Source organism: Limulus polyphemus, unplaced genomic scaffold (genome assembly GCF_000517525.1).
Source record: "Limulus polyphemus unplaced genomic scaffold, Limulus_polyphemus-2.1.2 Scaffold4750, whole genome shotgun sequence".
Classification (NCBI taxonomy): domain Eukaryota; kingdom Metazoa; phylum Arthropoda; class Merostomata; order Xiphosura; family Limulidae; genus Limulus; species Limulus polyphemus.
The window spans coordinates 49,040-67,410 of NW_013670360.1; the positions used below are offsets into that span (position 1 = coordinate 49,040).

Below are 18,371 nucleotides of genomic sequence, written 5' to 3' on the forward strand. Positions count from 1 at the left end.
GGGGGGGAGCTCGAGCTTAGTGGAGTGCATTGGCAACATAAATTGTGTGAAATATGTCGAAATATTGGAGGAAAGACTCTTGCCACTTTATTCCTCGGGTTTCGTGGACAAGAACAAAACATTGTTCCAGGAAGATGGAGCACCGTGTCACACTGCTAGAAACACCATAAAGTGGCAGGAAGAAAATGGTATCCAGAAGTTGCCCTGGCCGAGCCAATATCCTGACATGAACCCCATCGAAAACCTCTGGGCCATACTCGACCGGCAAGTCAAGAAAAAAACAAAAAACCAACTTCGAAGCGCGATCTACTCCAAGCTTTGAAGCAAGAGTGGGCAAAAATCCCACAATCTAAAACTGACGAGATGATTCTCACGATGCCCCAAAGAATCAACGAACTTCACGAAGCGAAAGGAAGATCTACTAGATATTATTACTTCATTATAAAAACTTTTCATTTCTGTCAATACGGTTGTGTTTGGTTATTCATTTTTGATTATGAATTCATTACCACTTTGGAGGTTATGTGTTCTATCAGCACATTTACACAAGCTTCAGATGGTGGTACTTCACTGGGGAATTATCGGTTTTACTTCATCAAGAGATTGATCATCCAATAAGATGACCCTTCACCACGCCTTGACTTGAGTTTGGGGGGGTCACACATTTTGAAATACAGTCTGCCAACTCTGGAAAGATAGGACATTATACTGTTATAATTTTTGAGTAATTTTATTGTTAATATTATTATTATCTGTAGGTATTTGGGTTCCACAACATAATTTTCATCAGATTGGTCAATACTCATAGTCAAGTTCAGATTTGAAATTAGGCTTAGTTGTATCCTTTGTTCTATACCATTTGGTTAGGCTTAAGATGGGTCTTTGTTATTTTAGGATTACCTGTAATTCATCTTATTGGTATATCCTTTGATAATCCTATCCATTTTATCCCTTACCTTGTTTTTCAGCATCAGTCTTACCTATTAACTTACCTACAGGTAATGTTTACCTTACACCTCCTTTCTTTGGCATTCCACTTCTATTTAGGGATATTTGTGGGATACCTCCTTCCTTCCTTCCTTCCATGTTAGGGGCATTTGCCATCTACCGTTCTTTCCCTCCACATGTGGCTTCTTTGGGATCTTCTGGGGTGAGACACTATCTAGTACCATTTGTTTACCGTTCACTTCTAATAGGGACTCACAGTCAGCTCTTTTTCTCCATCAGTCTGTACATTTAGCATCACCTGGGGTACCTGCGATGCTGTATTCTCTTTTCTTTTCTGATAGGTAATTACCTCTCTTTCACACTTCCCACCCTTCCTCCACACTGAAAACTGGTGCTTTCATTTTCTGCCAAAATTCGGTGATAGTTTGGTAGAAGTGAATAGAGGGAGTCGCATGTGTCAAGAGTGTCACACACCTGTTGGTGGAGGGTTGTCACATGATGATTTACACATGAGATGCAGTTGAACCATTTGATTATAAGGTGTATGGGAGCTCAAGGCTTGTGGCATGCAAAAAAAGATTTTTGCATGTAGAGGGCAGCACTGAATGAGAAGAGCTAATTATGTGAGAAGATGTAAATACCAATAAAAAATATATTTTCAATTTAGGAAAATTATGACTTGTTTTTCCGTGTTCATTTTTTGCTTAAACCAGTGTTCATTTTTAGCTGCTTTATACTTTATTTAGATATCGTAAAATTGATGTTTTTAGGATTTCCATTTTTAGTTTTATGTAGGTACCTTAAAATTTGTGTTTTTGGAGTTTTGGGGTTTTAATACTGCAATGAGTATACTGAAACACTGTTTATTCTCTGCACCCTAATTTCTTTTATGGGAGTAATTACAGCTACCAAACATAGTTCTATTTGTTAAAACTTTGTAAGAGCAGCTAATATTTTATATGAAATTATAAAAACAAATTTACCACTAACAGATGAACCTCAGGAAAGTTGGATGGTTAATGTAAACTGAATAATCATTTCCAGTGTTTATTGGGAAGTACACCAATTTTATTTTGTTTTTTGTATCAAGGGTGTTTATCAATTAAAACTGAAAATTAGAAGCCCTGCATGTGTGTGTGTTACAGGTTTTAAGTGTGTACTGTGTGTGTGTGTGTGTTGCAGGTTTTAAGTGTGTACTCTTTGTGTGTGTGTGTGTGTGTTGCAGGTTTTAAGTGTATACTCTTTGTGTGTGTGTGTGTTACAGATTTTAAGTGTGTACTGTGTGTGTGTGTTACAGGTATTAAGTGTGTACTGTGTGTGTATGTGTTGCAGATTTTAAGTGTGTACTCTTTGTGTGTGTTGCAGGTTTTAAGTGTGTACTCTTTGTGTGTGTTGCAGGTTTTAAGTGTATACTCTTTGTGTGTGTGTGTGTGTTACAGGTTTTAAGTGTGTACTGTGTGTGTGTTACAGGTTTTAAGTGTGTACTCTTTGTGTGTGTGTGTATGTGTTCACACATCTATGTCAACTACATTTGTGAAACTGTCAACTCTACTGACATTTAGATGTGTATATGTAACTTTGCTTCTAGATGATTCAATTAAATGTTTGATTTGTAGATATTTAGGACTAGACTGTCTGTTTTTTGATATTTTAATTAAGTGTTATTGAAGGTATGGAAGTTATTATTGTATATGTTTATTACACGAGATCTTTCTGAGGTATTAATTTTCGCTGGTATAGTTACTGTATTAGGCATTGATGATTTTTCCTGTGAATATATATTAAAGAATCCTTAAGTACTATTTTTTATCCTTTCTCTAAGAAAACTAATAATATTTGCTTCCAACTGCAATAACTTCTGGAAGAAGCATAAAAAAGATTTCTTACTTATGATTAATCATTACCAAAATAGCTCTTGAACTTCTGATGAGGCAAGCCAGAAAACCAGATTCTCCTTTAAAGGGTCATGAACGGACAATTCAGTATCTTCAACACCTAGGTGAGACTGTTGTAAAAACTTAAGATACACATTGTTTCTGTGAAGAATTTCTAATAATTCTTTGTTATTGAGGCTGCACCATTACCCTCATAGATTCTAAAAATGGCTTGTTTCCATAGCTACTGATAATTGTTCATATCCTTCTTATGTTGTGAAATTATATAATTTCTAAATGTGTGAATTTGAAAAAGATAAAACTAATTTTTGGTTTAAAATGTTTCTGAAATGTTCCTTCAAGGTTTTCTTCAACTAGTTAACATTTATTGTACAAACATTTGAACAGTACAATGTGTGTACATTAAGAAAGAATCTAGTATATTGATTTGATTATAATTATTTTACTTTTCCCAGGAGCTGAGCACTTAGAACTAATTTTCGAGTTTGCTAGTTGGGTTTTGAAAGAAAGTCCAGAGGACGGTCTAAAAGTGAGCAATATTATTTTCAGTTTTTGTAAACAGCCATTTTTCAATAACAGTGTTAACATTATCAGTATTAATTCCAGATAAGTTTCTTTAATTCTATAGATATTTATAGTGAAAAATAAAGGTTTTAATAAAGTACACATTTTGTAGATTTTTACAGAAGATTTGCCTGAGACTGAAGGACTACCACGAAAAGAAGTGCTGGAATATTTAACAAGGACAAATCCTTCTGTCATTATTCCCTATTTGGTATGGTTTATTTATTTATTTTTTTCATGTTTCTGATAGTGAGTGGAAGTTGGGAATGTAAATGAAAAGATCTACAGTGGGTGTACATATCAGCGTTATGTGCTCATGATAGTTGAAACAATATGCAAAATCGTATCTACAATGAGTGTACAGTTAAGCCCTCCCTATTAACATCCTAACTATGTTCTTTAGAACTGTGATATTAGTGGGGACCCAATTCCCCATTGTTATAAGTTGTAGTTGTGTTCCAGCACCATTATTTAACATCCTACATATGACAAAAGTCAAAGTATAATACAATAATGAAAATTGATAAAGAATATGTGCCATAGTACAATATTGAAAAAAGGTTAAGCTGGCAATGGTTTATTGGGGAAAAGGTGGAGTTGGATCCTCTTTCCTCCTCTTTAAAAAACTTATTTAAGTTATTTGCAATTGTCTTGCCTGCTTTTTTTTCTCTCTCTTAAAATTCCTGGTAGCCTGATAGAGCTGCTGCACCTTGCCTCGTCAGAATACTGCTCCACTCACAGTTAGTCATTCTCAACAAAGAGTGCAAGACCTTCATTAATTTTGCAAAAATCCTCTGACATGTTCTTGTATGTCAACTCAACAACTTATTTTATTTCCTCTGGCTGCTCATCTTCTGCTGCATCTTTCATAAATCATTGCCGATCTAATTCATTTAAAGTTTTCATTGGACAGACCTTCTCCATGTGATTGAAGCAACTCTTCCACGTCTTCATCCTCCTCTCCCTCCAGTCCTGCATTGTGGGCAAGGTTGACAATTTCTTCACAGACTACTGGTATTCTTTCTTAAAAACCCTTAGTCATAAATGCATTCCGGGTCATATCTTCCTCCAAACTCTGTTCATACAACTATCAGTGATTTCTTTCCAAATATGGTCAATGTTGTCAGTTGGTCTTCATGATATTATACAAACACCAGAAGTTCCTGATTGTAAGGTTATCATTAATAACTGTCTCATTAAATAGCTGATGAAAGGTACGACTTAGATAATACACCTTGAAGGGCACTATGATCCCTTGATCCATTGATTGAATGAGCAATGTTGTGTTCAGAGGGAAAAACACATTCTAGACTGGAATGCAAGTCTCTGAATTGTAAAAATGAGAATGGTGACCAGGAGCATTATCTAGGAGAAGTAAGGCATTTTTTTCCAGTTTTTTTTCTCAATGCATTATTTGTCAATGCATCAGTTGTTACCCAATTTTGCAATTGGAATACCAGTAGATGTGGCTTCAAAAATCTTTTCATAGCTCGTTACATTTTTGCATGGTACACTAGCATTGGTTTCAATTTAAAGTCTCCTGCTGCATTACCACCAGGGTAAGCCAGTCTTTTGCGGCTTTAAATCCCGGAGCAGTCTTCTTTTCAAAGAAATAAACTTATGGGAAGGTATCCATTTCCAAAATAGCCCCATTTCATCTGCTTTGAAAACCAATTCAGTAGTATATCTGCCACTTTTGTGATCTCCTTTAATTTGTCTGGAAATTTCAAAGCAGTTTGGTGATTGACACTAATGACCTAGCTTGTCATTTTTATGCTATGTAGATCATTTCTTTGCCTAAAATGGTCAAACCGACCTTTAGTTGCAGCAAAGGTCCCTGCTATTGAACTTTCACCTTCCTCCTCATGTAATTCCTCACATACAATTTTATCTTTCTCCATTACCAGAGCCTGGCTTAGTGGCTCATGATTCTAATTTTGTCAGTAACTCACATTGTTACTAATCTTTTTAATTTTTTCTAAAATGCTGTTTCTTGTATGGCTTAATTTACTTGAAGCTAATGGCATTTTGGCATGAGCTGAAACCTTTATCTTCTCTCCATTTTTGAGGTTTTTAGTTAAGATTATTACATTTCAAGTTACTTTTTTGCTCTCATTACCTGCAAGACTACTTGCTGATCACTTTAGTGCCATAATTCCAGTGATGTAAGGGTAATTTTAAAAGAATATGAGTGAGTGCTACAACTTAACCCTATGGCCTCTTATGCGAAACAGAAACTGTAAGTGGGGATGACGTTAACCCTTTCACCCTGGGTGTCCTTTACTATGCATGACAAAGTTTGTTTTACATTAAAAATTTTATTAAACTATTTGTTTGTTATACCAATTAATATAGCATAAAATTGTACCTAATTATCTGTATTTTAATATTATATAAGTTTTGAGTTCCCAATTCTACAAGGCAATATTTGAAAAAATCCTGAATTTCCCGTAGTGTGACACTCATGACATATTTTCTCTAGATATCTTGTCTTCTCTATTTTATCCACCACCCCTTGAAAAAATATAAAGTTATATGTAAATTAATCTCTGTAGAATCATCAATGCTCAAACAAATCATAATTTTTATAGCCTTCAATTTTGTTTGGCTACAGAGCTATAAATAGAAAATTTCACTCCTTCTGCCACACCTACCTGTTACATCCTCTCTTTCAGGCTTTGTTAACTTTTTACTTTTAATTATATATATTATGTATAACCAATAGAAAGTCAAGGTTTTCATTTATCAAATGACATATTGTATAATGTTGTGTTCTGAACAGATAAGCGTCAATTTCACTTAAGCTTCATTCCCATGGGAAAGTTAATGACTAGCTTGGATGAATTTGTACCAGCTTTTGTCATATAGCTAGAAAGACAAAACAGTTTGAAGAGTTAGAGGAAATTGTTTGCTTTTTCCATGTTATTAGTCTGTTATTTGGTGCAGTATTTAATTAAATAAAAATTAGTTAATGCACTACTACTATTAATGTAAAATATGTATAATCGACAATTGACAGCAAGAAAAAAGAAGATTGGGTAAGTAATTTATTTCTTGTTTTTCATATTTATTCTTTATTTATTATTATATAATTAACTAAAATGTAATAATAGGGATCTTTTTAGGTTAGTCAAGATTAGATTAGGTAAAATAAATATAAATATTAACATAATAAAAATGATTCACGGGGCATGCACACAAGCAGCTTATAGATAATGTACTTCGATAGTGTAACAGGAGCTGCACATGCTCCGAGTGATTTACAACTTATTATGGCACGGATAGTAGTCAGACACGGTTCAAAGTGCAATAAAACAAAAAATTTAGTTATAAATACATGTATACTATTATGAGCTTAAAGCTACTTAGGATAAACTAATGTAGTTTCATGTTATAATTGGAAGTCATTCTAGCAATAAAAAAAAGGGTTATTTAGATTTATTCCTTTTTTTTTTGGTGGTTACGAGGTCAGTCAAATTGACGGATCCAATTTTGAGTTAGGGTAAAAAAAAATAACAGATAAAATGTAAAGTTTTCCTGGAAAAAAACGTTTGAAGTATATTTAGGAGGTCTTAGGGATTACAAAAAGGAAATTTGAGATGAGGAAAAGTATTTTTAATCTAACACGAAAATTACTTTGCACATGGACTATTCAAAGCAAATACTCAATATATTAATATATTTTAGTTTATTAATAATACTTCACTAAATATGATTTTTTGTATGTGAAAGACAGTGTTAACTGAAAGACTGCCAAATTTTGTGAAGATATTTTAATACAATATAAGTTTTAATTTCAGTAGGAAATATTTAAATTCTCCACCTTCATTTTTCTGTTTCATATGACACTTTTTTGCTCTGAATTACCCATTTGATATTCTTACTACCCCTATAAGATGTCCCTAGTTTAACATAAATCTCTCATTTATAGTATAGGTATTTCTAGTACAATGATCTAAATTAGTAGCATCCAATCTTCTTGCTTTATGAAGATGTAAACCAGAAAGAGTAAAAAAACACTAGAGACTAGACATAAGAAATATATTTCTTGTTTTATATCTATTTTTTATTTATCATTATAAAAGTAACTAAAATGTAAAAACAAAACTTATTATGTTAGACAAGAAAGTAAAAAAATGTAAATAAAAAAAGTTACATTCTCAGCAAGGTATGCATATGAGCTACTGGTTCATAACATAATTAAATACTTTGTTTACCATAACATGAGCCATGCACTTGCTAGGTGATTTATGATTTTTTTATACACAAGTTTAGTAACTATACACAGTTCAAAGAGCAGTAAAACACTAACATTGAATAAAAACAGATGTAAACTGTTACAAACATGAGGGTCCACTGGTTGAAGAGCAGTAAGTCTATGGCATAACAACACTACAATCTGGGATTCAATTCTGGTGGTGGACACAGCAGGTAGCCCAATCTGGCTTTGCACTGAAACAAACAAACATGAGGCTGTTTAGAATAAATAACTGTAATTTTCTGTTAAATCTGCAGCCATTCTAAAATGAAAGAAGGGTAGTTAGGTTTGTTTGTTTTTTATTATTGTGGTTATAAGGTGAATCAAATTGACTAAGCTTGTATATTTTAGTGTAGAGAAAACAAGTTTTACCAAAAAAATTCGATATGCATTTAAATTTGAAAACTGTAAGATGAAGTATTTTTATCCTAACATTAAAATCACCTTACACTCAGATTAATTAGACTCTGACTTTATAAATTCATAAATAAAACCTTCAATGATGATGTTTAATGAAATAAATTTTTAGCATCTGATGATAAAAGATTATAAGATATAATTAATAATCTTTACCTATAACTGTGATATTTTGTTACTTATTAATTGAATGAATTTTTCCTGTGCTATAGAGTGTTTGATATTCAGTGTTGAACTACATTCTCTTGTATTAGGAACATATAATTCATGCTTGGAAAGAGGAACAAGAAGTTTTCCACAATAAATTAATACATTATTATCAAGAAAAGGTTGGAGTTTTACTTGAAGACTACCTTCGATCTTTACCAGAAGGTAGGCCTGGTTGTTATTAAACTGATGTAAATCTTCAGTGGTTACTCTAAATTATAAGATTATATTGAGAGACTTTAATAAACTGTAAGTAGAAACTTAAGGAACATGTGCAATTCCTTTTGACCCATTGGATACGCTTTTTAGGGGCTTCTCATTGCTGTTTATTAGTTTATTCTTAATGATCCAAGATGAGTTTTCTCACTTATGAGAAATATTTTTGAAATGCCACAGAACTATTGCAATTATACAGTGCTAGAAATGTACAGTATTAGAAATAATTATGTAAACTGAAAGTAAATAGGGTTAAAAGGCAAATACCACAAGAATGGCACCTCTTTATAATATGAAATTAAGTGCACAAAGATAGTCAAATCATCATAGTGTAATACAAAGTAATTAGTTGTCATACAATCAACTAATAAGTACCACACCAGAATAAAGCCTATAACAGTAGATGCAGTTATTCTATGTCTAGGCATACTAATGTAAATCAAGCTATGGCTCTCCGGACTGAAATACAGCATGACAAGCATATAGAAATCAAGACAGTGAACCCAAGCAATGTTCCTCTTAAATTGTTCAAATGCATGGCGTTGCAGCAATCAGCCAAATACTATGCATTAAAACAATGGGGTGCTCATAAATTATTCAGTTGGTAATAGTTTCTTGTGGAAGGCATAGATCTATAGTTTAAATAATACAGTGTTCAAGTGCAAGGCAGGAATATAGGCACCAACAGCCATTCAGTAAATGTGCTGTTCATATTTTAAAGAGAAATGGCTTTTGTAAATTATGGAAACTGAAACTGCCTATTCTACCAGTATTCTATTTGTATTCTACCAGTACAAAGAAAGATTAGAGGCAACATTGAGCCCAAGCCTACAGCAAATGTGGAGAAATGTTATTTTAATGGTAAAGAGGATGATGGAATACTCGCAAACTTTACAACCAGTACAAAGTCCGTATATATGCACATTCTTAAAGCTGTGTGGACTTGTATAAAACCTGGGAAGATCAAAAGGCAATCGTACAACCAGTGGCAAAAAACTTTGGGTGGCAAATGCCCCCCTGTAGTGCTGCCACTGCATACAACACAGGAAATTTAGAAATAATCTACAATCATACATTGATAAGCTGTATAACAGAATAAAAACAAGTTTTAATCTCCCTGTTTAAAACAAATGATTTACCAGTGTGTTGTACAACATACATACTTTTCTTTGCATTTACTGTGATAATGTTTTGTACTGTTAATAAACTACACTTGTAGTTTCTGTTACTTGTTATTTGTGACTCCTGTATATCTGTTGCTTTTATGTTTCCATAATTATTTCCATACTGTAATTATGATAGTTGTTGGCTGTATGAAAGTTTTGTAGGCTTAGTATCGTTATGAATAATAGTGAGATACTTAGTTTCTTTCTTTTTTGCTATGTTAGATTATTCATTGTTTTTATTTACTCAGGACAGTTGCCAGTTTTGGCAGGAAGTGAACCAGGTGAACTTGGAGAATTTCGAACAAAGTTGTTAAAGTTTCTTGAAACATCATCAAGATACACAGTTGAATCATTTCCTTCAATTTTGCTGAATTATGGTAAGGGTTTTCAATTTTACACATTCATAACATAATTTTGTACTGGATCACATGGTGAGGATTTTAAATTTTACACATTCATCACAGATTTTTTATCAAATTATTGTGAGGATTTTCAGTTTGACACATCAATTACAGATATAGTATGAGGAGTTGCATTTTTGTTTTTTTATTTGTGGAATAATCTGTGATTATTAAAGCTATAGTTGCTGTTAACATTTGGGCTTTATAAATGAGGAAAATTAAAATATTTTTTGTGTTTTTTAATTAAAACCATTGATGCATGTAAGATAAACTTGTGAACATAATTATTTGCCTGATGGAGGGAGAGGGGAAGCCTGCTTTATTAAGAAGTAGTGATAGTACTATTCAGTATTTCAACTCGTCTGGACCTCTTGTGTTAACCAGTGGTTCTTAACCTTTTTTGCTCCATGCCCCACCTCGGTACCTCAAAAAAAATTTGATGCCACCTTAATATAAAAACAAATTTGGTATTGAAAAGGTATAATAATATAATGTAAAATTTAGAAATTTACCAAAAAAATAAGTTTAATTTTCCTTATTTTAGCATTTTCAAATTGCCCTCCTGTGGGGTGTGTGCCTCACGTTCAGAATCACTGATGTAAACCAAATCTGTAGCATGAACAACAAGCATGTTCTAAGAAACATGAGTGATGATTTTTAAAGCACAGTGTGGAAAACTTGATTGCACTACTTTAATACAATACACGTATTCTACCATATTGCATCATAATGCACATTTTTTTCAAAGTTGCTAAATCTTGGAAATTATGTTCTCTGCTTCTTTTAAACCTCTCGCTAGGGGTATTGCTATGGTCAGGGGTCAAAGGGCGTGTCATCATGTTTGTAGACTTGCATTCAAAATTTTATCAATCAACTATTTTATGAATGTATGCCAATATGTTTGATATCACATTGTAGATTATAATTCAAAATTTAGTGTTATACATTAGTTAATTTCTTGATTTCAAAGTAAATATTAAATTCATAAATATCAATGTTTGTGTATCACGTGGTACGCTGAGTACAGCTTTGGTTCAAATTATATGTTCGTGATGTACAAATACAAAGTATAGTTTCTTATGAACTAGAAACTCAAATTACTGATATTGACAAGCTAGAATATAAAATAAGAACTTCCTATCTTTTCTATTTGCTGAAATATTGCTACATTTAATGAATCAAACACAGTGGCCCTGCTCACCTCTTTCCATTTTTGGAAGTACTTGCTTACCTAAACTTACTTCTGTCTATGATGTGTGAATAACCAATCAAAAGCTCATAAGGTCCCCGTGGTGGTTTTCTCAGTCTCGAGAAGGTGGGAAGTTCCCTAGATTATTTCTTTCTCTTGAATTGCCGAAGGATGTGGTAAATAAAAATGTTGTCTGAAAAACTATCTTTTTTACTCGATTACAGTTTAGTTAGTAAGCCTGATAAATTACAGTGGAATTCTGCAATATTGACAGAGTAAGTTATAATATTTGTTTAATTCAAAATGCATATATAAAACCTAAAAAATTACTTTGTTTCCATGGGCAATATTTGACAAGGCTTAGCAAGCTGCCAAATGAGTACAAAGTTTGAAAGTAGAAAAAAAAAATAATTGTTTTCTATATTTCTTTATTTACTGTTCTGTATTTTAAGAAAAATAATTGAAACTTAACTTATTTTTAAATATTAATAATATATATGCTTATGTAATGTATTATAACCGAAATATGACTGTTACAAAATACTGGCTCACTTAGAACAAAACAAAGACAGGGCACTTTGTAAAGGCCATTTTTGTACAGTTGGATACAGTAATATAAGTGCACATATGCTGCACCATTGTAATTTCTGTAATGTTAGTTAGACATGGCTGAAAGATCAATGAAATAAAAAATTTATATATAGATGTACAATGTTGTGAGATTTAAGCTATTTAGAGTAAACATTTGTTGTTTCATGGTGTAATGTGTAGTCATTCTATAATGAAAAAAGCATAATTTATATCTATTTTGCAATTTTCTGATGCATAAAAGTATTTTTAATCATACGATCAAAATTACTTTGCATGTTGGATATCAACATTCAAAGAGAAAAAAATGAACAAGCAAATCATGACTTAAAATATCTTAAAACTTAATTTAAAATAAACTGATATTTTGTGTACTAAAACCTTGTAATGTTTACTGATAATCTGCAAAAGTTCGTGAAGATATACTTCCTGTAATAAAAGTTATAGTTCAAAAACTATAACAAGTACAAAATGGTTGTGAGGTTGGTCCCTCGGAACGAGCGCGTAATGAGAGAGTTAAAGCTGTGACTCATGATTGTGACAAAACATGACTGGTAAGAACCTCAACTTACACTTTTCTAGTATAGATATTTTAGATTTTAAGTATGGTTACAAAATTAGTGCCCCATGATTTGATTGCTTAATTATATAGTAATGAAGTCCTGTAGTAAATGTGTGGAATAGGTTTAGTTAATTGTATTCTATGATCAATTATATGGCTGCACTGATATATTGAAAACAAAAAATAATACTAATACCAATATATATATATATATCCTTATGAACTGATATGATAATGATATCAATACAAAATTGACCAAGTTATAACATTAAAAGCAGCAGTAGTATTGCTGTAATTCTTTAGTCTTTAACAGTGTTCTGTGATAAATGTAATTAAATTTTACTGTGTAAATAAACATCTCACTTGACAAAATGTCCGGTATTATCCAAGTTTCATAGGATTTGTAATTTTCACTGAACATAAATTTTACTTGAAAAATTAATGTTTCTATGCAGTACCGTGACATAGGCTGTTATTTACAACCTCAGGTATGATGCTTTAGCAAGCTGAGTCGTTGAAGTGAGCTTATCCAAGCAAGTTTGTAAATTCTTTTGAAAATGTACCTATCAGCATAGTTTCTGATTGATTCTTTGACCTTAGTTATGGTGAAAAGACCTAAACCACTATTCTACACATTTGATTTGCATTCTCACTTGTATTCTATACATATTGTATATTTAAATATCTGTATTTTGTTAATTTCCTAACCCTGAATGCCTATAGCTATATCACAGTTACAAAAATGTTACTCAACAATACATGCTTTTTGGGAAATGCTTTGTATACAGGTTCAGTGTATTATTGACTTTTCTTATCAATACTTGGTTTTTCTAACTGTCCTGTTGGAAATATAAATACAGGTTGACCATCACTAGTTCAGCAATCAGTAATCCGGCACTAATTTCGGCTAGAACAATTTCAAATATAGTAAAGCAAGATATGCGCTATTAGGTAAATACTTTAGTCTCGCTTGAAAGTTTTCTTTCCAATATTTTCTTTGATTAAAACTTAAAGAAAACCCCATTTTATGGGATATTTTAATTTTAAGATGAGGTGGTTAGCTAGTGGGCTTGGTGTATTCTAACTTAATAGATGGCTAATCCGGCACCCTCCAGGTCCCGATGATGCCATATTAGTGATAGTCAACCTGTATATGCTTTAGAATTAAAATGAGAATTTATTGTAAAAGAGTTGTCATTTCATCATATCAAGATTTAAACCATTAAGATATGATTGTGTTTATTTAGCAACCATTAAAACCTTGTAACAACATTAACCTAATATTGTCATTGTATTTGCAAGTTTTTTTTCCAATTTCTTAAGCAAGATATTTTTATGGAAATGTCATTGATAGTTTAAACTTGTATGTGAAATGTGTTAGAAAAGCCTGTACAGTACTGTAAAGGGGTAATAGTTCATACATAGTTCAAAGTACAAGTTCCAATCATAAACCGGAAACTAACTTGTTCTGTTTTACATTCTCCTACCTGTAAGGTGTCATGGCCTACACAGGATCTGGTAACATAAAAATGTGTATCATAACAGTGTTTAAAACTGACTGATAGCCTGAAAAACTGTTTAATGATGAATGGTTGTAGATGATTACAAAGAAATGTACAGTTACATTATCATATTGATATCATTTTTCTTTTGTTGTTGGTTACATGGACAATGAAACTAATACAATAGAGGAAAGGCTGTATTAGAAGCTGATACCAATATATATATATATATCACTACAGCCCTAATGAGTTCTAAAGGTGTTGCTTGAATTTAATTAATTACTTGTGGTTATGTTTTGTTTTTTTTTCTTTCAAGGGCTGTATGATGAAGCAGGTGTGGTAATGGAAAAGCTTGGTCGTCATGAAGAGGCTTTAGCTATTTACTTCCATATTTTGCAGAATTCTGCCAAAGCTGAGGAGTAAGATTTGATTTGATTCTAATTGCAATACCTATTGATAATAAGAATATAATTATTAATAAAAAAGTAACCAACCTTGTGCTACATTATCTTATTATTGAAATTATTTGTGATTATAAATTTAGAAAGGGCAGTGAGGGGAAAAAAAACTAATGTTATAGATTACCAGTTTGGATGTATTAATTGATTTGAATGAAACAAGTATGATCAGTAGAAAAAGTTTAGAAAAAACAAACATATATCTTAATATTCCAACTTAAGTTTATCTTTGACAGTTTTCATAACAAAAGTAATTTAAAAAGTTTTAAAATTAAAGAAATTTAGAAAATACTTTTATGTCACAACTTTGACAGATACAGGAGTTTTGCTGAGAAGGGATTGTACTACCATTAGTCTATGAAACCTTTTGAAAAATAATTGCTTTCCTTATTAAGTGTAAGGGTACCTTTGTTTGGTTGCCCATTGGAAAGGGCACTGGGATTGTAGTCCCTTCTGGATCTACTCCTGCAACTGCTTTCAGCTATAAGTGTACTTTAATTGTTTCTTCTCGTGTAAACCTAGTGCCAAAACCAATTGTCACAATTTTCTTGAAAGATTAGGAATTTTTATTTGTAATTTGAAAACAGTTAACTGTACATTTTCTCCACCAGTAAGAAAGGTGTTTAGTCTTATTTTTTCAACAGATATTGAAATTGAAATAAGGACTTTGTTAAAGGATGTCGGTTTTGTTTGATGTAGTTTTTAGTGTTCTTTTTTAAAACTTATAAAACAGAGTTAGTTTTGAAATATACTTTAGAACAAGATTAATGTTTCTGTTGTTGTTTTCTGTGTGTAAGATGTAAAACACGACACTAATTGGATTTTGTGAAATCTTCCTGTACAGTTTATACATTATTTGGTAAATTCTCATTATAGGTATTGCTTGAGGAATTACAGCACTGACAAACCAGGAAATCAAGATGTAAGTTTAATGCTAAAGAGAAACAAAATCTGGTATAGAGCAGTAAATTAAGTAAAGGATGAACGTAGTGAACGCTAAAATGGAAATATTTCAACAGAATTTTACCATTTGTTACAAATGATATTAAAGTCTTGAAACTATTTGAATTCATTTTTGATCCTTTATTTGTATAAAATATGCAACTTAGTATAAGCAAGTTTTATGTTATGTTTCAACAATAGTTTTCTTTCAACAGAATTTTACCATTTGTTACAAATGATATTAAAGTCTTGAAACTATTTGAATTCATTTTTGATCCTTTATTTGTATAAAATATGCAACTCAGTATAAGCAAGTTTTATGTTATGTTTCAACAATAGTTTTCTGTTACTATGTTTGTCATTTCTAGGTTTTCTTGCTTTTGCTGAAGATGTACCTGGGTGTAGCTAAGGGTGGAATATCCACAATCTTATCAGGGTCTCATTTTTCATCTCACACTCCACAGAAACCTGATATCAAGGCAGCCTTAAATATTCTGAATAACCATGCCACAAAGATAGACCCTCTGAAGGTAATGAACCACGTAATTTTCATGCTACAAGTACAGACCTATTAAAGGTAACTAACAGTCAGGTTGTCTTGTTACAAAGATAGACCCCCTGAAGGTAACTAATCACCAAGTTATGCAACAAAGATAGATCCTCTAAAGGTAACTAGTTACCAAGTTGTGTTGAAACAAAGGTAGTCTCCTCCTGATGGTTGTTAAAAGACAAATTATCATGAAAAAAAGATGTTTTTTTGTGGAACAACATGAGGTGGGCTTAGATAGATCATTATGCACGTGACTGTATTAAATTTTGTTTCATTGACAAGGCTGCTTTTGTTAGGTAATGTTTAAATTATGCCTAATCAGACTAAGTAATTTCTGAATGGACATAGAAAATCACCAAACAGAAATCTAAAAAAAAAATAATGTAACTTATTGTAAAATGGGCTTAAAACATATTACATACATTAAATAAAACTTTCCGATTAACGTTGTTAAACAAAAGCTAGCTCACTTATTTTTGGTATGGTTATTTTTAGTGTATGCCAGTGATTGCACATAATCTCTCACAGTTTTACTGTGTATCTGATGTTTTCCAAATTAAAACAAAAGATAAAATTAACAATCTTATAAAATAATAACTTCATAAGAAAGTTCTACAATAACGTAGTAAGACATAGAAATCAGTAATTGGAATTTATAATAAAGGTAAGCATTTTTATATCTTAAGAGAAGTATCACAAAGAAATATTTTTGATTTTCAAAGCTCCAACTTTAAAAAGAGTGCTATGTAAAAAAAAAATATGGAGAGAGACTTACAGAAGCTACATAGTTTATGGAAAGTTTGTCTCAAGTTTCAAAATATTTCCTCTTTTTATTTATTTATTTGCATATATACATATATATATATATATATTTGTTGTTGTTGCAATGCAGTAAAATATATAGTACACAAATGCTTGAAAGAGATGCCCTTTGGTATTTTAGAGTTAAAGAACAGAACTTCATCTTATAATTGATGTTCTCGTATGCATCCTTCCTTTCATTCTTCATCCTAATGTGAGCTCATCTATTGCCTACTATCATTGCTATTATAATTTACTGTTTCAAAACCTTGTTTTTAATAAATATTATGGCAGTCATGATTTTCAATTACTGGTTTGATTAGTAATACTTGAAAAATAAAATTTGGTAGTTCTGAAATTTAATTTTATATTTTATAGCATGGTATTAAAATTATTTGACGACAGTAACATCTGTCTATGCTGCTCAATTTCAGGCACTAACAGTGTTACCATCTAGCATCTACTTGTCACAACTACAAAAGTTCTTTGAGCGTATCCTCGATGAACAGTTGGCTAAATGCCATAGTGCTGAACTAATGAAAAGTTTGCTGTTGGCTGAGCATCTTCAGGTATGTTCAAATTACTCTTCATGTCTCATCTCTCTGACTAAGCATTTACATGCGTGTTGAAATTACTTTTCATGTCCAAGCTTTCTAGCTGAGTGTCTTCAGGTATGTTCAAATTACTGCTAATGTTTCATCTTGTAGCCAAGTGTCTTCAGGTATGTTCAAATTACTGCTAATGTCTCATCTTATAGCCAAGTGTCTTCAGGTATGTTCAAATTACTGCTAATGTCTCATCTTGTAGCCAAGTGTCTTCAGGTATGTTCAAATTACTGCTAATGTCTCATCTTGTAGCCAAGTGTCTTCAGGTATGTTCAAATTACTGCTAACGTCTCATCTTGTAGCCAAGTGTCTTCAGGTATGTTCAAATTACCGCTAATGTCTCATCTTGTATCCAAGTGACTTCAGCTATGTTCAAATTATTCTTTTTTGTCTCATCTTTCTGGTCAGGCATTTGCAGGTATATAAAAATTACTTTTGTGTTCATATGTTTCCACTTTTTTTCACTATGATCAGTTATTTGACAATTTCAGGTATTCACATTTTCTTAGTATTTGTTTTATACTACATGAAACAAGAGTGATAATCATTTTCTTAAACTATAGTAGTTTTAAGTGCTTTATTGATTGGCAGATAATTCACTTAGTTAACTTGTCATCATTCTCATACACACAAGCTGGTGATATTGCTTTAGTCCTTCCATGGTGTTGATTTTGTTATAGTCCTTTTACTGAGTTCTGACTAACCATTTCACTATGCAGCTTCTTCAGAAACATTCCATTAAAACACAAACTGTAACTGACATTATTGTCAGTTATGGTTTGTGTTTAGTAGAATGCTTCTAAAAAAGCTTCAAGATGAAATATTGAATGCCCAGTTACAGAAAATTAACAAATTTGATGTTGTAAGGCTGTTTATTACTAATATTAAAATGTCTCTTTATATGCCAATATGCATCACAGAAATTAAATAATGCTGGTGATACTTTTTCCATCCTTCTATGGTGTTTGTGTTCTGTAGTCCTTTTACTGAGTTCTGACTAAATATCTTACATACTGGTGATATTGTTTCACTCCTTCCATGGTGTTGATATTGTAGTCCTTTTACTGAGTTTTGACTAAATATCCTTCATACTGGTGATATT

The 18,371-nt window shown here is 31.8% G+C and overlaps 1 protein-coding gene across 1 annotated transcript in view; it reads left to right on the forward strand.

Moving 5' to 3' along the window:
• Nucleotides 1-18,371, forward strand: part of LOC106471638 (vam6/Vps39-like protein) — a 68,090-nt gene that overhangs the window by 45,568 nt on the left and 4,151 nt on the right. Inside the window, exons 17-25 of the mRNA XM_013932253.2 lie at nt 2,861-2,947; nt 3,299-3,372; nt 3,520-3,618; nt 8,337-8,454; nt 9,920-10,048; nt 14,230-14,332; nt 15,248-15,293; nt 15,682-15,843; nt 17,099-17,233. Coding sequence (XP_013787707.1) covers nt 2,861-2,947; nt 3,299-3,372; nt 3,520-3,618; nt 8,337-8,454; nt 9,920-10,048; nt 14,230-14,332; nt 15,248-15,293; nt 15,682-15,843; nt 17,099-17,233 — 953 coding nt within the window. The remainder of the gene's footprint in view (nt 1-2,860; nt 2,948-3,298; nt 3,373-3,519; nt 3,619-8,336; nt 8,455-9,919; nt 10,049-14,229; nt 14,333-15,247; nt 15,294-15,681; nt 15,844-17,098; nt 17,234-18,371) is intronic.